Source organism: Phodopus roborovskii, unplaced genomic scaffold, assembly GCF_943737965.1.
Source record: "Phodopus roborovskii unplaced genomic scaffold, PHOROB, whole genome shotgun sequence".
Lineage (NCBI taxonomy): Eukaryota > Metazoa > Chordata > Mammalia > Rodentia > Cricetidae > Phodopus > Phodopus roborovskii.
In genome coordinates, this window is record NW_026125529.1 from 67 (window position 1) to 25,559 (window position 25,493).

Below are 25,493 nucleotides of genomic sequence, written 5' to 3' on the forward strand. Positions count from 1 at the left end.
AAATGTGAGCCTTGTGGAGTAAAGACTGCCTTGTGGTATAGTATACTTAATTCCTGTAATGAGATTACATTTCTGTAAACCTGCTACTATTTAGGATTATAGACTGTTTATAAATAAAAATATGCTTTAAAGGATGTTGTTAAATGAAAATCATTCAGTGATGCATTTCCATGATCTAACGACACAGAACACATGGGCATTCCTCTCACAAATATCAACAGTAAAAATGTTTTGCTGATATCAGTTTGTTTGGATTAAAAGATCATATTCATCTGATTAGAAGTGATTTTAATATGGAGATTAGAAGTGATTTTAATATTGCATTATTGCTTTTAGAATAATCATGGGCCAGACTGGGAAGAAATCTGAGAAGGGACCAGTTTGTTGGCGGAAGCGTGTAAAATCAGAGTACATGAGACTGAGACAGCTCAAGAGGTTCAGAAGAGCTGGATGAAGAAAAGGTAATTTTAATCTTATATAAAATTGAAACTAGTTTCCTTCATCCCACGTTAAAGAGTTTTACTTTGAAATGATACATATTCAGTTAAGTTCATATTTACAGTAAAATCGATGAAGAATTGGAAGCTATGGTTCTTGATCTCAATTAAAATTACTTCATGGCTGCTTGGTGTAGTGGTATGTGCCTTTAATCCCAACGCTTGGGAAGTAGAGGCAGGAGGATCAGAAGTTCGAAGATTAGGCTGATGAGGTGACAAATCAGGTAAAGGCACCCCTGCCGAGCCTGATGACTTGATTTTGATCCTTGGAACCTTCATGATGGAATGGAATTCCACCAATTCACACAAGTCCTCTGACCTCCATGGACACTCACAGGCACACGAGTTAGCAATGCAACAAAAAAATAAAGAAGTTAAAGATCATCCTGGGATACATATGGGTTTGAAGTCAGCATCGGATACATGAGATCCTTTCTCAAAAATGAAAAAAAAAAAAAAAAGTATATCATGTTTATTAGTGGTAACAGAAATATTTCAGTCTAAGGGTTATTTGCCCTGATTGGAAATCAAGTCTTTTTAGTATGCCTTTGTACCACCTTATGTAGACTCAGGCCCAAACACAAAGACATTTGTTTGTGTCTCTGAAGTCACTATGATTTCAGAAAGGATGGAGATAGTTTCCTGTCCTCCTCTCACTCCCAGGAAGTAGTGGGAGCGGTGTCCTTGTATTTATTAGAGTATGGGTAACTGGAGGGTAGTGTACCCTAAAAGATGTGTACCTTTGAGGACTTGGTCATGGTACTTTTGAGGATTCACTAGATTTTTACCTGCTTTAGAGATGCTACATATTGTAACAGTGAACCATGTCTTGTTTGTTTTTAAAAGACTATGTTTAGTTCCAATCGTCAGAAGATTGTGGAAAGAACGGAAACCTTAAACCAAGAGTGGAAGCAGCGAAGGATACAGCCTGTGCACATCATGACTTCTGTGAGCTCATTGCGCGGGACTAGGGAGGGTTGGTTAACACAAAGTGTTGTGATAATTATCTACACATTTGGTGTTTTCTTCTTATTGGAATGCTTATTGCTTATTGGGAAGAAGTCACGGACTCCAGGGTGTCTCTGTTTCACTGTGATTTGTTTCTGTGTGTATGACAGTAGGCTTCTCTCATCACTAGCAATTCCTTTAGCAGTGCAGAGTGTTTAAGCATATTAGACTTAAAAATAACTTTGAAATCAAATCTCTAAAATGCTCATCAATTCAGTATTATTTAGAGCAAGGCTTTCTAACTCACAATTGCTTTCCTTCCTATCTCCCAATATAAATTAGCCATGTGATAAGAAATACTTCTTTTCATATTTATGAGCTAAGAAAGCTTTTTATTATGTATTTGTTTAAAGGCTAAGACTTCTATGAGAATTTAAAAAAATTCAGCATTTAGAGATTGGTGTTTTCTAGGGCATTTTCTGAGTGAGGTAGATCTTAATCATCTTAATCATCATCAGACAATTCCCTATTTTCAAAGAAAGGCAAAAAATTTTATGGTAAGGAAAGTGAGAAATGTAATTATATTGTAATTTCTAAAGAAGTTCTATGGTAGAGTCTGTAATTGAATATCTTACCAAAGTATGCTGCCAGCAAGATGAGGGGGAATGGTAAAGGTCTAAACAGGAGAGGTCATTATTAGGACTCAGGTTTGAGCATTTCTGTTTAGCTGCCTGTTTTATGTATAAAGATATGGCATAGGGTGTTAAATAGAAACCAAAGGAAAAAAGAAGTGATTTAGAATTAAGATCATACCACTGTAGTAGATTATTTATGAGTGCATACACATGGGGAACATATATTTGTTCTATTCAATGAGAGTTTTAAAATATATCAGTATTATAATAAACAAGCCATAATTTTCTCTCATGTGAGGCTTGTGGAGGTTTGACACACAGACTTCAAAGACTTCTGTGACAATACAGTAGCTACATACATGATTGTAATGGTGGGCATGTCTTACTGAGGCCAGGTCTGTGTTGATGGGAGCGGGGAGTGGACACACACATGCTAATGTGGGTGGCTTGTGCTGCTACCTGGGGACATGATCTTACTGTGGCCAGGTCTGTTGATGTCTGTGGTCTGTGCTGTGGCCTGAATCCATGTTCATGTCTACAATCCCAGCGGCTTTGAGGGCCTTGTCTGGGTCCTGTTTGTGATCTGTGCTGATGCTGAAACCAAGCTCCCTGGACTGTAAAGAGCAAACTCTACTTTGGCAGTGATGTCCATGACTACAGATGCACAGCTGAGAAAGAAAAGCCATGGAAGGCTTCTGGGACAATTCCTACCTCCACATCACACCCCCAAATAGTAAGAGCCTAACAGGAAGCCATGGAAGGGAAGTCTTAAAAGCTGTGATAGGATGCTGAAATGCCACTCTCCACACAGACGGCTTTGAGCAGGGGTGCAGGCGGGGCGGGGAAGGACTCAGTTCTATTAAGGGGGAGACCACTAGGAGTTTGACCATGCTCCAGGGAGTATATAGATAATACAAGGTACACTTTTTTTTTTTTTTTTTTTTAAATATGGGGCAGTCACAAGGTTGGGGTGGGAGTAGGGAGCAGGAAGGCAAGGAGGGTCTGGGAAGCAAATATGATACGGGTGTATGATGTGAAACCCCCAAAGAACCAATAAAAATATGTTGGAAGCAAAAATATTCAAAACAGTTTATCTACAAGCAACATTAAGTGTCTTGAACTCACAGAGATCTGCCTGCATCTGCCTCCTCAGTACTGGGAATAAAGGTGTGTGCCATCACCACCATCCATTGAATTGCTCAAAATTTTAAAGAGGTCACCAGATAAAACTTTCAAAAGAAGGGGATAGAGAGATGCTCAGTAATTGAGAGCACCCGCTACTCTTGCAGAAGACCTGAGTTCAGTTTCTAGCACTTATGAGGTAGCTTATAACCAGCCTTAACTCCAGTTCCAGGGAATTAGATTCCTTCTGATCTCTACAGACACAAGACACATACAGTAGACAAACGTACACATAAAATAAAAAAATTAGATAGGGGTTTTACTTTGTAGCCCTGACTAAACTTTAATTCACAGGTATCTATCTGCCTGCCTCAGATGTGGGCTACCACACCCCATTCAAAACAAATAAACATTGCAAAAGAATTACCTCAAAGCCCTGCTTAGAGTGTTCATAAATTACCCCTTTGCCCTTCAAATGATAATGAAAGCTATTAACACCAATGTCTATTATTTGATTTGCATGAGATAATGGGAAAGGTATCAGTTTAAAACACATATGTACAAAATTATAAGTCAGACTTTAAAGAGTTGTCATCTTACAAAACTGTAAATAACTAGGAGCCTTTCCAAATCATGTATTCTAAGACAACATCAAAGTCACCCAGAGCAAGGGTGATCCTGCAGCTGGGGAGCCACCGTCCATCTCTGCTCCTCCACCATTCCAGTCACGCTTTTGGGGGAGGCCAAAGGGTATCAGATCCCCCTGGAGCCACCTGACACAGAGCCTGAGAACTTGAGCCATCTCTTTAATTCCTTTCTTCCTTAAAGAATTATCCAGCATCAAGATGTCATTAAGTAACACCAAAGGATACATTTCTATTGCTATCATGTGGCTGTTTATCAAAATACAGTTTCCAAGTTGTCTTAACAACTAGAAAAAACTTTTCCTTTTTTTTTTTTTTTTTTAGTTGTTTTTTCCTAGGTTTAGTAAAGAAATTGGCATTCTCTTGATGTTCTTAGTATATTTCTGGTATATTTGTCATTCCTCGCCCCCACTAAATACTATGAAGTATTTTCCTTCAGTGCTTTTGAGACATGGTCTCACTATGTAGCTCTAGACTCCAACACAGAGATCCATCTGCCCCTGCCTCTTGAGTGCTAGGATTAAAGATGCATGCCATCATACTTGCCCTTCATTATTTTGAACGTAAATTGTTTTTTCTACTGTGAATGACTTGCTTAAGTAATACCTGTCTGCTTGGTAAATGACATGATAAGTAATTTAATAAAATAATCTGCCATGTATATGTCTAGAAGAATATAATGTATTTATAAGTATATTATTAAGAGAAGAGTGAGAATTTTGGCATACATTTAAATGTGATGATGTTAGCAATAGAAATAGCATTAGAATAGATATAATTTTATGTTCATGAGGAATTTTAAAACTTTTGGGGTTCTAAATATATGTAGATATTTGGAGGTGATTAAAATTGTTTGCTTATATTTACAAGTAATTTCTAAAAAATGTTGAGTTCTATTAAAATAATAGAACATGTAAGTGTAATTTAAACTTATCATCTTTTGCTGAAGAGCAACTGGGTCTGGTTAATGGGTGAGTAAGTTCTTGATTGCATGGCTTATTTATTGCCTTGTAATGCATCTCACTCAGGTGATTGTAAAGAGGAAGTTTTAGTTACAATTTGCAAAGGAAAAAAATTCCTGTTGTAGCCAAGCTGTTAGTTAGTATTCTTCACTCCCAAACATTACCTATCATTTGGCAACATCCCAGTCCTCAGATACATTCTTAAGTTTCAATAGAGTAGCATATTTCTTGTAACTTTTGAGATAAGGACTGGAGGGTTTAAAGCTGGCGTGTGGTGGTCACGCACGCGCGGCAGGGTTGCGCACAGGGGCAGGCTTTGCGGGGTGGGTCCCCTCCGCTCCGCCAGGGACTGTTGCTGTCCCTGCCAGTGCTGCGCTTACCCACCCCACTTTTTGCTGTTACTCCTCTCTGTTTCAGCTTAGCATGCACCATTGAAACCAGGCAAGGAAAAGTAATTTGAGGGAAGCCTTTGGGCTTCATATTACAACATCAGAGGAGACAGCATAGCAGAATGTCTCCTAGCCAACTCACTGAGCTTGGAATTGCGTGCTTATATAGCTGAAGAAAGTTTGGTTTGGACCAATCAGCCTGCCTCTTAGCAAGTGCTGTCATGAAGGTTTGTGTACTGCACCAGTAGTGTGTAGCCTTGTCTTTAGCCACAGTCCAAGTCGTCTTTGGTTAGATGACTTGGGGAAAGTGATCCCTCTCAGGCCTAGATGAATCTGGTTGCAGTGTCATCTGGAGTTCACCCAGGAGTGCAATGGCAGAAGTCTGATACCGCCCCCAAACAGCCCTGGCTAGGGCTGCCTTTGAGAGTGAGGGCTGTCAGCTGTGATCATGCTGTTATTATTTCACGATGCCCAAGGTGTGACCTAGGTAGCTGGTACTGGCATTAAGAGTAGTTCGTTAGGGTTTTCTACTCAGTCCTTTTTGTTTAAGACAGTCAAGACAGCAAAGGATTGTCCACCAGCTGACAGTTAAAGGAGTCTAGCTGTCTGCTTTTTTTTTTTTTAGGAAGCAACCATTTATTGGCTTTTTTGTTTTTTAAAGAATGTACTTTAGTTTTTTACATTTTATTCATGTATTCATTTATTTTTGTGTGCATATGTGTGTACATTTGTGAAGGTAAGAGGATAACTTGTAGGAATTGGCTTTCTCCACCATGTAGATTCTGGGAATTGAACTTTGTCAGGCTTGGTGGCAATGCTTTTACTCTCAGAATTACCTTTATAGGTCACTACTAGTGAGTTTAAACAGATTTTAATCAGTGCTTACCACCTGCTTAAATGGCCCAGGAAGAAATGGGTCCCTCTCATCTGCCTCACTCATACTAGCTTTTAGTGAAAATATCTGTTTGCATTTATTCTCAACACAGGATATTGCTAGTCTGATAGACACATGTTGCATGTTGTGTTACAGTTTGCCTTAACTCAGTGAAGTTGAGTGTTTTGCCTGCATGTATGTGCACCTTGTGCATGCCTGGTGCTTGAGGAATCCAGAGAGGATGTGGGATTCCCTGGAATTGAAGTTACAGATTTGTTGTGGGTGATAAGAAATGAAACCAGGTCTTCTGCAAGAGCAGTCAATGCTCTTAACCACTGAGCCATCTCTTTAGGCCCCATGTTGTAAACTGCCTTTCTTCCCCCCCCCCCCCCCATCTCTCCTTCCTTCCTCCATGTGTGTGTATATGTATGTGTCTTTGTTAGGAGATATTTTTTAAATGCTACTTTATGTGGTCGGATGTTTTGTTTGCACGCCACTTGTGTGCTTGATGCCCATGGAGGCCAGAGGAGGTCCTTGGATCCTCTAGTCTGGAGTTATGGATAATTAATTGTGAGCCATCATCTAAATTCTGGGAATTAAACCTGAGTCTGCTTAAAGATCAGCTAGTGCTCTTAACTACTGAACCACCTTTACAGTGCCTTTGTTTTGTAATTGGCTATTTTGGCATCTGGTCTAAGTTAGATTGATATTTTTTCATATAATTTGGATTAGAAGTTTTTATTTGTATCTTTCACATTTTTTTTCCCGGTTTGATACCATCTTTGGTAAATTTAATTGTATTTTAAGCTTTAGACTTCTGTGTTCCTCAAGGGCTTAGAAAGTCTTAAGAATTATAAATTACTCATCTGTAACACAAAAATAAAAACCCAGAGACTAATAATTGGGGTTCAAGCTGAGGGTCAGATAAGCAAAGCAGCCAAGCCACTAACTCTTCCTCTACCTCAGGCTGAAATGCCCTGTCTCCATGAGCTCTCCCCAAGCCTCAGACTGCTCCTCTCCTCAGTGTGACTGGAGAATCCTCAGAATGCAGCCTGATACACTGGGATCCTGTCTTTATATAACCCCTAGCTCTGGCTTGGCTCTAATTCTCCTTTAGACTGATTCAATCTTGTGTAGATCTGGGTGGCCTTGGACTCCTGGAGAGATCCACATAAGTCTGGCTCCTGAGTCCTGGATTTAGAGGTGTGTACCGCCACTGCTCAGCTTCAGTGCTTGACTAGTGTGGCTGCTGGGACTAAAGATGTGTATCACCATTGCCTAACCTCTATAGCTTGTGAATGGTTTTGTATCTTGAACCCTTAAGTCATAAATAATAAATATATCACCATACCAATCTGGTTTTGGTTTTGTATTCTAATACCGAATTAACCTTTTAGGAATTTTCATAGAATAAACAGTGAGTGGAGGTGGGGTGTACCTTTTTGTTTAGCTGTCTAGTTACTTCAACACTATTTTGACTAGTCAGTCAACAGTAGGGAGCACTTAATTACCTGTTGACAAAATCAGCAGAAGCTGCTGACCCTGCAGGAGCCTAAGTGTAGCTTACTCCATAGTTGTGACAGCCTTGTCTTTTAGTTTAGTGGAGCTGCTCTGCTTTCTTTAGCTTTTGAGACAGGTTTCTGCCACAGCTTGTGGATAGCCTGAACTCATATAATGCTCTGTTCAGGGTTCAGTTTCTTTCCTTTTGGTGGTAGTAATGGTTTAGCACCATCATTAAGTAGGTACTTGAGACTGCATGCACACATGCTTTAGTGCCCTGTTGTCTGTTCCCTGCCACACTCCTGCTTTCTTCTCTCTGGAGTATAATTTTAATTTTACTCCTGTGCTTTTGATTTTTGTTCTGAGACAGGGTTCCATAGCCCAGGCTTACCTTGAACCCTTGAATACCTACCTTATTCTCCTGTCTATCAAGTACTAGGACTATAGGCATACACTAAGATACCTAGATTTTTTGAGTGTTTTGTAGTTTATGTCTTAGAACTGTGTTCTATTTGTGATCTTCAGTGGTTTAACAAAAGTGGTTTTTAGCAGAACAGCATATATGTTTTAACCTCATGCATGGCCTCAGTCAAACAGACTGTCTTGGATTTTACTGCAGGATTAGGTTTGTTGTTTATGATCCCTTCATTTAGGGTCAAGCTTCTGAAGAAGGGGGATTCAAGGAAGTGTGTTAAGGAGCCTAATTGTATTAGTCAGGATTCTTTAGAGGAACAGAATTTATATATAGTGAATCTGTGTCTATCTATATAAAGGGGGGGTTGTTGGAATGGCCTACAGCTGTGGTCCAGCTAGTGCAACAATGCCTATTTACTAGCAGAAGGTCCAAGAATCCAGTATCTGTTCAGTCCATGAAGCTGGACATCTAAAGCAGTCTTCAGTACACACCAGAATCCCAAAGAAGTAGATTCTAATGTCAGTGAAGGAATGGACTTACATTGAGAGCAAGCAGGCAAAGAGATTGTAAGCTTCCTTCTTCCTTGTCCTTTATATATGGTCTACCAGCAGGTTAAAAGTGGATCTTCCTACTTCACAGATCCAGATTAGAAGTGGGCCTCCCTACTGCAAATGATTTAGTTAAGAAAAAAAATCCCTTAAAGGTGTGCCTAGACATTAGAATTTTAGGTAATTTCAAGTCAAATTGATACTAAGAATAGCCATCACAAATCCACGTCTTGTCAACTTGACACACAATCACATCTCCTTATTTCATGTTTAATTTCCAAATGAAAACACCGAGGTTGTAATTACACCTAACATGACTATCTCTCATACAAACACATTATAAATGTAGAATAGGTGGCAATGTCATTTGAGGGACATCCTTTTAGTATCAGACTTAAATATGACCACTGATATTCTCTTAATTGATGTTACAGTACATGATAAAGCATCCGAGGGAAGAAAGCTATCTTTACAAACACATTCTAAACAAAATACATCAGAACTACTTGTGTAAATTACAATCCTCATCTCTGCAACTGGTAGTGTGGCCTTAGCTGGTATTTATAAGTATTTTCCTCTACTTTCCGTTTTCTGTCTCTTCCACCTTCAGCAAGCACCCCAGCCGGTCTTGGCTCTTTTCCTGGAAGAGTGACCGCATACCTTCATTCCTGAAGGGTCTATGCCCTTTGTCATCCTGCCTGGGTTAGGTTGTTGTAGTTTCCCATTGACTTTAATCACAGGACATGATTGCACCAAGAGATGCTTTAAAGGATCTCTTGCACTCCAGATACTCTTTTCTACCTCCATTGTGGAGAAGCAACCCAATTATCTCTTGGTAATCTGGATCAACCTTCTCTCCTAACAATGTTATTCCTTTCTTAGCCTGTTGGCTTAAGGGGACATCAAAAGTCCAAAGAGGCCAGGGAGAAGTCTGAGCTTCCAGATCAGTGGAATGTTTGTTGTGTCTCTTGGCGCAACTCCCCACTCTGCAACCAAAATTTCTAAGCCAGCAGAATTTAAGGTCACAGGAACAGGAAGTAAACATTTTCCTAGTGGATCACTCGGATGATGGTGAGTGGAACAGTTCCCCTTTCCACCCTTTGATTCCTGGATCCTGACTATGGGAGAAACTATACAATACATTGGACGTTGATTCAAAGCATATAGCATCTTCTGGAGATTCCTGCCCCAGCCCTTCAGGCTACTGCCACCTAATTAGTGCTGCTTCAAGGACTCTTCTTCCTATCAGGCCAGCTACTTCAGGATGGTAGGGAACATGGTAAGACCAGTGGATTCCATGATCTTGAGCAACTGTCTGTCTGCTCTGGCTGTAAAGTGAGTTCCTTGGTCAGAAGTAATACTGTGTAGAATAATATGACAGTGGATAAGGCATTTTGTAAGTCCACAAATGGTAGTTTTGGTAGAATCCTTAGGTGAGGGTAAGGCAAATCGTAATCAGAATAAGTATGTACTCCAATAAGTACAAAGCATTGTCCTTTTCATGGAGGAAGTGGTTCAATGTAGTCAGCTGCCACCAGATTGCTGGCTGGTCATCCCAGGAAATGGTGACATATCTGGGCCTCAGTGTTGGTGCCTACTGTTATCAAATCTGGCACTCAACAGCAGCTGTAGCCAGTTGAGACTTGGTGAGTGGCAGTCCATGTTGTTGAGCCCATGTATAACTCCTGTCTGCCACCATGGCTACTTCATCTGCCCATTGAGCAATGGTAGGAATGGCTGGGGAAATAGGCTGACTGTCCCTAGAATCTGTCATCTTATCTACTTTATTATTGAGGTCATCCAGCTGAAGTCACCTTTGATGAGCATTTTCATGGGACAGTAAGTATCTTCACATCCTTCAACCTTTTGGAGAGATATGGAGATTTGGCCACATACTTCTTCCCCAGATGTCTTTCTTACTAATCTAATCATGCTCTTTCCAAGTCCTTGACCATTCAGCCAATTCATTGGATACATCCCATGAATTTATGAATAATTGTACATTTGGCCATTTCTTCTTCCAAATAAAACATGACCTGATCAAGGCCTGATCATGTATACATTACTTCCAGTTGACAATGGATTGCTGCTGGGTACAGCCTACTTTGTGGCTTAGTGGGTATCTTAGTTAGGGTTTTCATAAAGAAAACATTTAATTGAGGGTGGCTGGCTTACAGTTTCAGGGGTTTAATCAAAATATGATCATGAAGGGAAGCATGGCAGTGTGCAGGCAGATGTGGTGCTGGAGCTTAGTGATTGTCTCTTCTGCAAAATATCACATTGATTCACTTTATCGACAATATCAGGAAATGTTTTAATCTGCTCCAGCAAGGACGCCACGTCTGGTGCAGCAGCAGCAGTTGGGGAACTTGATTGAATTTTGATTATTATCCATAGTACATCTGTCTTCTGCCCTGGCCAGATAGGAGAGTTAAACTTAGATGTGGTGGGAAACACTACCCCTTTCAAGTCCTTGATGGTGACACTAATTTCTGCAATTCTTCCAGGGATGTGGTACTATGTTTTGATACACTGTTATCCCAGGTACAGGCAACTCTAAAGACTTCCATTTATCCTTTCTAACAGTAATATTCCTCACTTCACAGGTCAGGGAACCTTGTGGGAATTTTGCTGGCTTCTAAGTATATCTATCCCAATTGTACATTCTGGGACTGAGTAAATAACCAAAGGATGAGTTCAGGAACTGACTGGATCTATAGTGTGGACTATTGTGGACTTCAGACATAAAAACTTCAGTAACAACCTAACTTCCATAGCCCCTACATTAACTGGAGGGCCACAGTGTTCTTTGGGGGCTTTAAAACCAATGTCAATTCAGAACCAGTATTCAATAGACCCCAGAAAGTCTGATTGTTTCCTTTCCCCCAGGGTACAGTTACCCTTGTAAAAGGCCTCAGGTCCCTCTGGGGAAAGACTGGAAAAAGGCTAACTGTAAAACACTTAGATATTGTATCAAGATCCTTTCTCAGTGGAACCTGGACATCCCTTCATTTAAAGGATTTTGGGTCTACAAACTGTTTCAAAGTCTGGAAATTGGTTTATGGGCTGATTCCCTTTTGCTCTGTAGCCTCTATTAGATTGAGAATTTTTCTGGTTATATTGATCAGATAAAAATGCAATAAGCTTCTTAACTGTCTCATGTTTTGTCACAACATGATTGGACAGTAGCAAAAGTCTATGTACCATACAATCAACTTTTCCTGCTCTGCCCACTACAGGCCAGGCCACCATGGACAATTCAGTAGCTGTGGTCACCTTGTCTTTGGCAGTTTAGTGCTGCCACCTGGCTCCTGCTTTGGGTCCCAATTAAACCCATTGCATTTTTTAAACTCAGCCAGTTGGACAGCTGCATCTAAGGTCTGGTAAAAGGGAACGGGTGAAAGCAAAGCTTTTCCAGTGTACTGGCCTATCTCACCATTTTATGTCTTACAGGGTTAATGAAGGGCACATCTTCTGGACCTTCCCATTGTGGAGGATTAGCTTTTACACAGCTTTAGCATCACAGTCTCCCTGAGCCTTAAAATCCCTTCATCACACTAAGCCAAGGGATATCGGGCATCTCCAACTCTTTTAGGAGACCATCTTTTGACAGATGCTTAAGCCAGTCATTCACACAAACTTTTGACACCTTTTAAAACTGCACCCTTCCATTTTAAAGCTAGAATTTCCACTCAAAGGGCCTATAACAATAAACTCAATACGATCATATTCCTTCCACCATTATCCCACACCCTTAAAATCCATTTTTACACATAGTCTTCAGACTTCTGCTTGAATGAATTAGCAAACTCATTAAGTTCTTTTAGTAGTGCAGTGTACTACACTTTCTGTTTCTCTCCTAGGAACCCGCTTTGCCTTGAGTCTGGAGCAGCGGCTCTCAACCTGTGCATTGCGATCCCTCTGGGAAACCTCTGTCTCCAAAAAAATTACATTATGATTCATAACAGTAGCAAACTTACAGTTACAAAATAGCAATGAAAATACTTTTATGGTTGGGGGTCACCACAACATGAGGAGCTATGTTAAAGGGTCACAGCATTAGAAGGTTGAGAATCACTCGTCTAGAGGTAACTATTGGCGGGCCCTGTGGGACATCGGTATTTTCTTTGCTAGCATCTCCTTTAGAGAAAGTCACTGCTGGTTTAGCAGACAATAAAGGATTAATTTCCTCAGTCGAAGGCAGAAAAGGCAATATTTCAAGGGTTTGGGGTAGGAGTACATTTTCTGCTGTGAGGGTGGAGAGACTACTTCCTTGGGTGGGATAAATAAACACTCGAGAGTTTGAGGCTCCAAAGTTTGAGGCTTCAATAGGATCCTCACACACATCTGCTTCCCAAGTTCAATTCTGTCCTTTACCAAATAGTGTCCTTAACTTTAACAGTCTCTGAGGCTGAGATTTGAATTTTCTTTGTAATTCAGTCACAAGTCAGTCTTATATAATGGGAACTTTGGTTTGATTTTTCTGCAGCTTGAGCTCTGTGACTGCTGGAGAGAAGATTCTTCCAGGGCACATTTTACTTTACTAGTGTTTCTCAACCGTCCTAATGTTGACCCTTTAATATAGTCATCATGTTATGGTGACTCTTTAACCCTAAAATTCTTTGTTGCTACTTCATAATTATAATTTTGCTTGTGGCTGAATCATAATGTAAATACCTGATAATCGGGGTATCTATGTGACCCACAAAGAGGTCATGACCAGTAGGTTGAGAACTACTGCTTTATTTAGGCTGTATGTGCATCTGGAGCTGGTCAGTTTTACCACTGAGTTCATTATTATCCTTAACTATATTCTGAGATTCTAGAAGTTGGTTAATTTTATCATGAAGCTCATTCTTTTCCTTTATCCAGAGGTGCTAGGGGCAATCAACTGGAATCATCATTTTCCTTATTTTCCCACAAATTGTCAAAATTTTATATACATAGTTGCCTCTCACATTTGGTGAATCAGGATAATCAAATGCATTTGCCTCTAAGTTTGTGAAATAGTTCACACCATGGGCTTTCAGTACTCTCTGAGCGCTAGGAGAGGCGAGGCTTCAGTAACTAGGTTTTGGCAAAATGGAAAGCCTGCTCCAGATACTTAAAAGATTTATCCTTATACTTCTGTTGCTATAGAATGGCTTCTTGTACTAGAATCTGTATTCAGTCAGGGTCAGGGTTCTTTAGTGGAACAGAACAGATAGAATGAATAAATGAATGGATAAATAAATAATCTATTTACTATCTATAAAGGGGATTTATTAGAATGGCTTACAGGCTGTGCTCCAGCTAGTCTAACAATGGCAGTCTACGGATAGAAGGTCCAAGAATCTAGTAGTTGTTTAGTCCATGAGGCCAGATGTTCCAACTGGTCTTCAATGTACACTGGAAATCCCAAAGATGTATGCTCTAATGCGAGTGAAGGACTTGAGGGCAAGCAGGCAGAGAGCAAAGTTTCCTTCTTCTATGTCTTTTATATAGGCTGCCGGCAGAAGGTGTGGCCCATTCGAATGGGAAGGTGCATCTTCCCATTCGAAAGATGTGATTGAAGATGTATCTTCATACCTCAAAGATCAGGATTAGAAGTGGGTCTTTCCACTTCAAATGATTTGATAAAGAAAAAAGTCCCTCCCAGGTGTGCCCAGCCATTTGGGTTTTAGTTAATTCTAGATAGAGTCAATTTGACAACCAAGAGTAGCCATCACTAATCCTCCTGAAAGGCTGCATATAATCTTATCAGGAAGCAGAGGCAGGAGGATGATTGCAAGGTTGAAGTCAGCCTGGACTCATAGAAAATTCCATGCAACTAGGACTACACAGAGACCCTGTCTCAAAACAACAACAACAAAAAATACTTTCCCTTCCCCAACACACACACACACACACACACACACACACACACACACACACACACACCCTGAAATAAGTGTAAGAAATGATACAAAAGGAGAGTGAAGAAGTGATACAAGATGAAAGTAAAAATCATTTGTTACAAGGTAGTCTCCAGTCTAATGGCTCTTTGACATAAATGCATAACATCAAAAATGGAAGCATTTTACAATCTGAAATGGACTGTTGTTTATTCGTTAGCTTTCATTAAATGCTTGCATGAAGATGTTTGGACCATTCTTATTTTTATTTCTGACCCTCCTCTGTCAGAAACAGTTGTTTTTCTTAAGACTGTCTCCGTCAAGTCTCCTCCTTTGCCCTTAAAACTAGTTAATGAAACTCATGTTTGCTATTGAGCTTCCTTAACCCATGGTATTTAACTCTTTCTGTTTTCCCTTTCTTCCTGTTTCACCTAAAAGTAGTCTAGAATGTAAATCCTGTATACTGCCCTTATAAGAATGCCTAGCTAATTAAAAACTTGAGTTTACCAGATGTGGTGGTATAATGTCTTTAGTCCTAGTACTCAAGGGCCAGAGGCAAGAAGATCTCTTGAGTTCAAGGCTAGCCTGGTCTACAAAGCAAGTTCTAGATCAGTTAGGGCCACAGTGAGATCTTATCTCAAATAAACAAACAAACAAACAGCAGCAACAATAAGCACAGCACAAAAACTTGGCTCCCTTTAAGTCCTGAAGAAAAATGAAGGTAGTTTCAGAAATAACCGCCAGCTTCTCTTTAGTGTTGATGGAAGCCAGCTTCTCTTTAGGGTTGATGGAAGCTGCTGTCTCCTCTTTACTCTCTTCTGGGCTGATGACCTTCCTAGAGTTGATGGCAACTCACATTCTATTTTGGGGTGATGGCTTTCCTGTACTTTCTTCATTGTTAAATAGAAGCTTGTTTAAAATATTGACAGTTCATTGTGTCTGAGCATACTAAATGAGCCGTTGGGTATCCAAGAATGTATGATTAACACACTTGGTAGCTTGTGGTGTAACTCCCATCTTTTTTCTGGAAGCTGTGCTTAACTGGCCTCAGGCTAAGGACCACTCAGAGGTGGGATGGCTGTAGCTGTTGTCCTTTGGGATGTCCTGCCTAAAACTGGGAATATTTACCTCATAGTGTAGTAGTGAATTTGATTTAATGTCAACTCTGGTAAAGTCTCTAACATAGTGCTCAGCAGATAGTAGGATGTGTTAATTTCTTTCCCTCCCTGCAGGCCACTCACCTGCTCTCCCTCTACGATTTTCCATAACACAGTTTTTACTTGGAACCAGCCTTCTGCCAAGAGTCTCAGTTTGGTTGTGTACTCCTACAACTACTATTTTTGGCTTGACTCCCCTCTCCAGCCACACAGTCGCCTATTGTACCAGCTGGTTGATGTAAGTCTGCAACCTCAGAGGAACCTTGTTACTTAGCAGTAAGCTATGTTTCTCTGAAAATGTGGCATCCTTCATAACTAGTTTCTTTCTTTACCACTGTTGATGAATCATCTGTAATGTCTTGTGTGAGCCTGAAATTAGAACTAGAATTACAAATTTAAATTGCTAAAGTGGGCCTCTTAGAGACACAACTGAACAGGTAAAAATGCTATGGAGACTGGTAACAGATTTTGGCTTGCTCTGAGCAATAGAGTATTTAAAGTGTTGATGGTGAAGTATGTTCAAGGAAAGTAAAGTTGCGAAGTAACTGGCAGTTTTGTGTAATTTTCCTGCAAGTCAACACATAAACATTTCCTTGTTTTACTGGCAAATGCTATGGCATTTCAGTATCATTTCATAAGTAAGAAGGGTATGGTTTTAGCATGGTTAGTGGTTCAGGGTGGGTAGGATCCCGAGGTGCTGCAGAGCTCAAGCCAGTTTTCTACATAGTTGTTCTCAGCTCTGAACTGAACTCTGTTATAGAGGATCAGCAAATGCAGTCTGTTGATTCCATAAACTTGTTTTGAGATACTGTGCTGAGTATTATTTTGAGGTAGAGAGGGAAAATCATACCTTTTCCCTCAGGTGCTTTTACCCTTACAGAGTTTGTGTTTCATCCCTTGATGACTTGTGGATGACTCTGAATTGAAGTGATGGGTGCCTGGGATGTGGCAGAGGTATAGGACTGGAGGTGTAATTCATGCTTCAGCCCATGCCTTTCTGTTTTCCATGCTTCTATAAGTTCTGTTTATGGTCAACTCAGCTTTCATTTAGTATATCCAGAGAGTTTTCTGCAAAGCCATCGTCCCCCATCTAGTGGTTGAAAAGAACATTTAACTGTCTAACTTTATGTGTGACCCTGGAATCACATGCTAAAACAGGTAAGTCAGATCTGGAGGGCTAACCTGTCTGTGTTTTAAAGGGAGTGTAGAACCTCACAATTAGTTTATCACCGCCAAAATATAAAACAAAAGTCAATAACTTTTTTAAGATGTAAAATTTTTTTATATTTAGGATTACTGGATCATATGTGATGCTTTATTGAATAATTATGACCATTTCCAAAGTTAACTACCTATTTAGGGTGAAGGGAAGGAAGCTGTGCTAGGTAGGAGTAGAGTAAGAGAAGAGTGGATGGGGAGCTGCCGCTGTGACCTTGTTGGGTGTCTGTTCTGTGCAGCGGACACTGTAGGCTGCTATTGTGAGTTTTCCTTGTGAACTTCTGAAAGAAATAACTAGAGCATGGTAAATTAAGAAGTTCTTTTAATCCTGCCTTCTAAATTTACTTTCTGAGACTGGCTCCTAGTCTCATTTATGGATTGTGATGGTAAAGTTTTATCATAAAGTCATAATGGAAACTTTTATGATCATATATACACAGTTACTTAGCATGGTGGCTGGCACATAGTATGTATTCAGTAAATGTTAGTTCCCATTGTTTTTGGGTTAGCAAATGGCGGGTTGAGGATCTGTATATGAAGCCAGTTAGCAGGAAAGAGAATAGTAACACGCATTCATACCTTATTTGCTTGACTTTGAGCTTTTGGTATTGTTATTTTTACCTTTGCATATTTGGAAAGCACATTAGTAGACATCACTGTCAGTCAGCATTTGATGGTCAGAGTATCCCAGCACCTGTAGTGGTGAGGGCTCATGTGGCCTGTGTGTGAGCGTGCTCACCTCATCCAGTCCTAGTCTTGCGGACTTGGAAACACACTGTATAAAACATAGACTGTGTGTGTGTGTGTGTGTGTGTGTGTGTGTGTGTGTGTGTGTGTGTGAGAGAGAGAGAGAGAGAGAGAGAGACTGACATAGTTTCCTTCTATTCTATTTTTATTAGTTATAGACCATCAATACACATGTAGGATGTTTTTGCGATGGCCTTGGAGACTTGACATTTGAGAAGAGAACTCTTAGAAAATTTTACTCCTCTCCAGGATAGCAAGTAATGTGGTTATTAGAACACAGACTTTTATTGTATTTTTAGAATTAAAGTTGCAAAAGTTTTAGCAGTTTTAACCAACATATTTATTAAAGTCAATGTGATAAGAAAGTATTATATCACAGTTTAATTGGGAGTTCTTTTCTTCTATGATACAGGAGAAATAGTATGCTATGAAATCTGATAGAATGCCTCAATTCTGAAGCACGATTCCTATGAGATTACAGTTAGATAGTCTGTCTTGCCTTGGGCAAACAGTTTCAGGAAGGAGACACTTTGACTACAACAGTTTCCTCACTCAGGCCCCTTATGCTTCACCTGGTAGACCCCTCAGTTTTTTCCTCTTGGGAGAGATTGTCCCCCACTGTGCATTAATATACACAGTTCTGTCTTCTGGAGGTCAGATTCTGTCTGTTTACATTGCCTCAGAAATCTAACATTAAGTCATTAGCATTGTAGATGATGTAAAATGGCATTTCAAGGGACCAGAAAGTGTGAGCATTATACAGGTGAAGTATCTTGGCAGTTTGTAGTGGGTCAGTGCAGTGTGACCACTATTTATCTGTGCATAATCTTGGGCAAACTATTTGTCCTTTCTTTACCTTAGTTTTCTCATTGCAAAATGGGTCTTAGAGTATTGTAGTAAGATCTATGGTAAGGCATTTCCTGTGCTTATGTAGTGCCTTACATATGAACAGTTAGAGATTAGAGACTTGATTAGAATACATTTTTAAAATTGAAACTGAAATCTCTTACTCTTAATGCATCATTTGATAATATAATATATAAAGTTGACATTTTTAAAAAAGGTGAGATAAAAGATTAGACACACATAGTGATGTCTGCCATGGAGTGTGAATTTGAGGACAGACTTGTCTGTATCATGTGACTATCTCAAAAACCAAACACAACAAGATACAATATGCAAATGAAAAAGGAAATGTTAATGTGCCTGGGTCTAGTTGCACATGCTTTTAATCCCAGAATTCCAGGAGGCAGAGGCAGGTGGATCTTTGTGAGTTCAAGGCCAGTCTGGTCTACAGATTGAGTGTGATAACAAGACAGTCTCAAAAAATAAAAAGGTCAAAGTAACATTCTTAATCTTATGATTTAAATGCACAATTGGTATACATATTATACTCTATTCTGTATGGTTAGGTGGTCAGAATTAAATATAAGCTCAAGTTTTAGAAAGTTTGCAGCAGCAGATCAGATTTCTGAGGCTAATACGAATATTGTTTTTTATTCTAACTGGTAATGGTAAGTATGAGAAAAACTGGAGGGATTTAAAACTTGCAAAATCTGTAGTTGTTTTTTTTTTTTTTTCACCCTTAGAGAAAAGAGGATCCTTTTTGGGTTTTATGAGCCTTTCCATCTTAGATTAAAAAAAAAAAAAAAATCCATTCAAAGTTACTTAAGAATTCATCATCTGTTCACAGTATGATGGCCATAGCTTAAGGTTGCTCTTTCTATTTTTTAAGAGGAAATTTTATTTGTTTATGTTCTATTTTAGTGCTCAGTGACCAGTGACTTGGATTTTCCGGCACAAGTCATCCCATTGAAGACCCTGAATGCAGTCGCATCGGTGCCCATAATGTATTCTTGGTCTCCTTTGCAGCAGAATTTTATGGTATGTAAGTAATGTAGCTCTTATTTGTTTGACAATGTATTTAAATAAGAAACATGGTAAATATTTTTTATGGTGATAAAGATAAAATAATTTTAAAAGCTATCAAAATGATATCAATTGGAGTGATTTTAAAAAATTAACAGTTGAAAACGGTTTAAAGTTCTTTTCTTGCATTCTCCATAAGAAAAGTAGAAGTAAACATTAAAAGATGAAATTGATAGTTCTTATTCTTTAAAAGTATAGTGTTCTGTGCCTCAGCCTCACTTTTCATTTTGTTAACTGAGAGTTTGTCATCAAACAGTTTTAAGAAAAAGTTAAGATAGTGTGGCAAGCCTTTATGTTAGTTTGAGGTTAGCAAGGTAGCACAGAACAGGGGTCCAAGCTTTGGTACTAAAATGATGATATGCATTTCTTTATGGAAATGGGACGAAGAAAGGGAGAACAAAAGAAATTGAAGAGTGTATTCTTGACTTGTATTGTTCAATAAAATATGTACTTTGGAGTTTGGGAGATGGTTCCTCACACGTGTGAGAACGTCAGGCATGGCGATGTAGGCTTGACTTGTAATGCCAATAGTGGTAAGGTGGAGAGAGGCTCCTTGGCTGGCCAGTCAGCCAAGCCTAATCTGTAATCTATAGTCCAAACTTCAAAATAACTTAAAGTGGATGGCTCCTGGGGAACAGTACACAAAAAGTTGGCTGTTGGCCTCCATACTAACTTGTTCCCACATGAACGCACATACACACTTGAATAAAGCTATGGTGTTTTTGGTGTGTGGTGTGTGTGTGTGTGTGTGTGTGTGTGTGTGTGTGTGTGTGTGTGCGTGCGCGCACGCGTGCATGTATGCATGCATGCTTGTTTCTGAAGTGATGTATATATAAAGTGTTGAGATAATTTCTTGATGAAGTTAGAGAATTGCTGTACAAAATTGCTTGCTAGAAGTTTTTTGTCTGTTTTTTTTAAATAGCAGACATTTCTAAATAGTAATGCTTTTTTTTTACACTCTGCCAGTGGCAGTTAAAGGTAAATTTCAGTTAATCCTGTGAAAGTGAATACATGTTTGCATTTAAAGCTTTACTAAAAAATACTGCATTTGAGAATCATGTTGATACCCTAAATGAGACTTCATGTTTTCAGATTGGAATTGTGAAAGAAACTAATGTTTAATGTTTTGAGGGTAGTTTACATCATTTTGGGACTTTGCTGGTCAGTGACCAAGGCAAATTAGATGGCTGTTATGGCTAGTATATATTTTAGTGTTAAGGCTTAGATGGCTACCACTAGGAAGACAGAATAGACAAATATTTAATTTTGCTTACTTTCAAAGAAAGGGGCTCTCTTAGTTTACATGGTAGTTGTACGTGCAAAATTAAATGAAACTCGAGATGAGTGCAGATATGGTTGGACCTGAGAGAGTGTGAAGGTACATTTGGGCCTGAGGATGCACAGACATGCTTGGGCATGAGAGAGAGTTTGCAGATATATGCTTGGACCTGAGAGAGAGTGAAGATGTGCTTGAACCTGAACAAAAATACATTAAGCTGTACATTTCCTTTTGTACCTCAGATCTTGCTTTTGTCTCAATTTTCATTTCCTTTATCTACACTTCTGATAAACTCAAAATTTATTATTTAGTGATCATTTGAGAAAAAAAAAAAAAACATATTTCTGTTTCTTAGTTGTCTGATGGTCACCTATGTATCTCATGGTCTTTTCCAGTATGTTCTTTCCTCTTTGTCGTTGTCATAGTCTGGTCCTAGGCTTATAACATTTTAATGCCTGAAACATTCTGTGTTCTCCGTTGAGTCTTAGCTAGTCCATCCTGTTTTTCATAGTTAATTTTCTAAAACTCAAAACTTAATCAATACCTTGTTTAAGGGCTTGTACAGGTCTGCTATAACGTAGTTTCTTTATACATGCTTCAGAACCATCCAGTCTTGTATAGTTGCTGCCGGTTTTGTTTTTTTGAAACTTCTCTTCCTTCTATGGTTGTTGCCTTCTTTTGTCCTTTGTGTTCTCAAGTATTCTAGTCTTCCTTTACGTTGCATTACGTTCCCAACTGTCTATTACACTTTGATGTTGACTTACCCATTTTGTTTACTAGCATAATTTACTTTGATGTATGACTTGCAATAGATTTTACAAGCATAAATCTCTTTGGTATAAACTTTAACAGGACCATTCATACTCTGTTTCATATGCCTTTGTTGCTGTGATAAATCGCCAAGACCCAGGCAACTTATAGAAGAAAGAGTTTATTTGGGCTCATATTTCCAGAGGGATGAGAATCTACTACGGCAGCCAGAGATGTGGTGGGTGGAGTAAGAAACTGAGAGGTCACATCCTCAACTGAATCACAAAGCAGAGACAGAGGTGGGGGGAGAGAAAGAACTAGAGTTGGAATGAGACCCACTGACCTGTTTCTTCAAGCAGAGCTGCACCTCCTTCATCTAATCATCACTGCCAATTGGGGAGCAGGTGTTGAAAATGACAGCTCTCATTCAGACCACCACAGGGTCCTGAGAATCTTATTGTATCGACTATCTTACTTCCTAGATCACCAAAGGAAGTCAGTAACTCGTTTGGTGATTATTTGTTTATTTTGATAAATCACATTCATCAGTCCGATAGCAGATGCCTCCCATTTCAGTATCTACAATAGGAACGTCTCATGTAACCTGCAGCACTTTCCTTTCTTAGAGGTTCTTAAGGGAGGACTGCATATGAGATTAAATATAGTTGCAGTAGGTAAGAGTTTGCTCTAGAGACCTAGGTAAGACAAGTGGTCATGGAAAATACTGTTTTTTGTTATCTCATTGACTTTTTTATGTGGTACTGGGAATTGAGCTCGGTCTTTTGCATGCTGAAATAGTGTCTCCCATTTAATGAGCTATACTTGTAGTACTTCTCACATTGAGAGCTTAAAAATGTATGTATACATATATATGTACCTCTATTTGTGTAGTATGGCACATGTGTGGAGGTCAGAGGACAGCTTGTGGGGCGTTAGTTCTCTTTCCATCACATGAGTCTCGGGGAGTGAAATCTGGTTGTCAGGCTTGGCAGCAAGTGTCTTTACCTGCTGAGCTATCTCTCTGGCCTCCACATGAGTTAAAAAAAAAAAAAAAATTCAATAATTAGAATACATCTTTTTTTTTTTTTTTTTTTTTTTTCTAACTTTGAGGTGGAAGATGAAACTGTTTTACATAATATTCCTTATATGGGGGATGAAGTTCTAGATCAGGATGGCACTTTCATTGAAGAACTAATAAAAAATTATGATGGAAAAGTACATGGAGACAGAGGTGAGTTATATGTATATTCTCTTGAGGGCTTTGCTAAAGACTCAAGATACTTGGTTTCTGAAGCATAGGGTTTGTAAAAAACCTTTTTTGTAATAAAATTAATTTTTGTGCTTTACTACAAAGGACTAGCCAGAGTACATTTTTGATGTTTTTTTTTTTTTTAGTTTTTCCATTAGAGGGTCTTACTTGCTTGCCACTTGTTACCATCAGTAAGTAACCATCAGCAACAACATGGAAATTTTATAGGAACGGAGTGTGTGTATTTGGTAAACTTTAATAGTAAAATCAACTAGGTTTGAAGTTCTATTTATGGGATATGCGTTTCAGAAAGCCTCCCTGCTCGAAAACATCTTTCCTCAGGGCCACCTTAGTGCCTGAAGTTGAGTCATCAGAATCCTGGACTCAGGTTTCTGTGTATAGGAGGCTCTGGTATCTGAGAGCAGGGTGATGTGGTCCTATGATAGTGGGAAGCAAGGTTTGAAGTGGCCAGTCGGTAGCACAGATTGGGAGGAGGCTAAAGCCACGGGTTTTATAAGTTTAGGAGAGTAAAGGGTCCTGGACCATCTGGGGAGGGGGTGATTCCCGAGAGAACAACAGATACTAAAAGGTAATTGCTGTTTTCTTTGCTGGCTGTGAAATGATCTTGACTGACCATATCTGCCCCTCAGGTTAGTTACTGTTCTGTGCTGATAGGCCCTGGCTATTCTTCCAGATTAGGAAACACAAACATAAGCTTTTGTCATTACACTTTCCCCTGTTTCTGACTGACTTTTAGAATGTGGATTTATAAATGATGAAATTTTTGTGGAGCTGGTAAATGCTCTTGGTCAATATAATGATGACGACGATGATGATGGAGATGACCCTGATGAAAGAGAAGAAAAACAGGAAGATGTAGAGGACAGTCAAGATGGTATGTGCAATACTAGTCTTTCTGTATGGCCTACGTCATTCTTTGAAAGAGTGTGGAGCTAGTGGTTGGCTCAGTGGTTAAAGGTGCTTACCATCAAGTCTGACTGAATTGAGTTTGATCCCTGGGACTTAACAATGGAAGAAAAGAACGGGCTCTCCTAAGTTGCCCTCTTATGTTCACATTCCTGTGCACTGTGGCATATATACAGCCATATACTTAAATATGAAAAACACTCTGTGTATTGGTAGAATGTAATTTTCCCCTCCTTTTGTTAAATGTTATATGTCGTAGTAGCATACTTGAATATATTCTCCATGCATGGCATTTCATTCTCTCCACTGGAGCTTCTTTGTTTCTTTTGCCTGGCAAAGGAACATAATTCTTTTTGGGCTTTGCTGATCAATTATCATAACATCTTTATGGTAATGTCAAATATTATGTACTTTGTATGCTAACTTCCTATACACCAGCTCACGTATCCTTCTACAGCTCTACAGTGTATGTGTTGCTATCAGAACCATTATATATTGGAAATGAATTTAGATGCTAAAGAACTTACTGAAAATTGCAATACTGGGAAGACGGAGAGCCCTGGGCCCCAAGGTGACGACCTAGGTCTGACTCAGGAGCTGTGCTGTTATTGCATCTGCACTTGTTAAGGAATATTAGAAACCAGTCCATCCTATGGCAGAGCCCATAAGTGCTGTCCTCTACTCAAAAAGCCTAGTGTTAAGGCAGATTAGTAGAATTTAGGGGGAGAATTGCACTATCAAAAAGCATGTATTCTTTATAACAAAAACACACCTTAGGGGTCAACTGGATGATCACTAAGTTCTGCCAAGTTACTGGCAGATCTGAAAGTGGATTAGTGATCACCACTGACACAAAGCTATTAGTTGCAAATAATCAAAATCTGGGGATTCTGTTTTTCACTGCTCTTAAAACATCTCATGTTTGGATTTTATGTTTGTCCTTCAGATGTTCCACAGGCTTTCCATTAGAAGTAAATGATACAGGGTTTGTTTGGCACATGCCTGTACTCTCAGCACTTGAGAGTGAAGGCAGGAGAATCAGAAGTTCAAGGTCACCCTCAGCTACGTAGTGAGTGTTACGCCATCTTAGACTACACTAGGCAAACCTCCCCAACAAAGCAAAACAAAAAGCCCACGCTAGTCCTAGCCAAAGACAGTAGAATAGGAAAGTGGGCTGGCACTGAGTAAGAGTGCTTGCTGAGCGAATCTTGGTGACTTGAGTTTGATTGCTGAATTCCACTGTGGATGAACACTGCACTAACTCACAAAAGTTGTCCTCTGACCTTCACACACTGCATAATAATCATCAAAAGTTTGATATCAACCTGGTCTGCTTAGTTATTCCCCAGCCACCCAAAAGCGAAGCAAAGTTGACAGTGTCTTAGGAAATCAGCTTTGTTGAGGTACTGTGATGAAGAGAAAAATGAGATTGAAACTTGTTTCTTTCATCTCCCTTATCACACTTCACTATTTAGATAAAGAAACTTGCCCACCTCGGAAGTTTCCTGCTGATAAAATTTTTGAAGCTATTTCCTCAATGTTTCCAGATAAGGGAACAGCAGAAGAACTAAAAGAAAAGTAAGAATGTTTTTTTGTTGTTTTTCCAATATGGGACAGTCTTACATATAATTCATCATCTTGTTTTTTTCTAAATTGAATTACTGTGTCTGATGAGCCATTCCATAGTTTACACCTCACATGGTACTTCAAGCACAATCTTCTCCCTCTCTCACACACCCCACACCCCCATTCTTGTATATGTGTTATAAAATGTTTATTGCATATAGAATAAGTATACATACGAGTATTTATGCACATGGTAGACCCACT

General features: G+C 39.3%; 1 protein-coding gene across 1 annotated transcript in view; it reads left to right on the forward strand.

The window, feature by feature from the left end:
• Positions 1-337: 337 nt before the first annotated feature.
• LOC127216130 (histone-lysine N-methyltransferase EZH2-like) overlaps positions 338-25,493 on the forward strand; it is a 41,768-nt gene continuing 16,612 nt past the window's right edge. The window contains 7 exon segments of the mRNA XM_051176678.1: positions 338-445; positions 701-721; positions 1,344-1,445; positions 19,297-19,413; positions 22,598-22,718; positions 23,494-23,631; positions 25,139-25,241. Of these exon segments, the coding sequence (XP_051032635.1) occupies positions 344-445; positions 701-721; positions 1,344-1,445; positions 19,297-19,413; positions 22,598-22,718; positions 23,494-23,631; positions 25,139-25,241 (704 nt within the window). The 5' untranslated portion in view covers positions 338-343.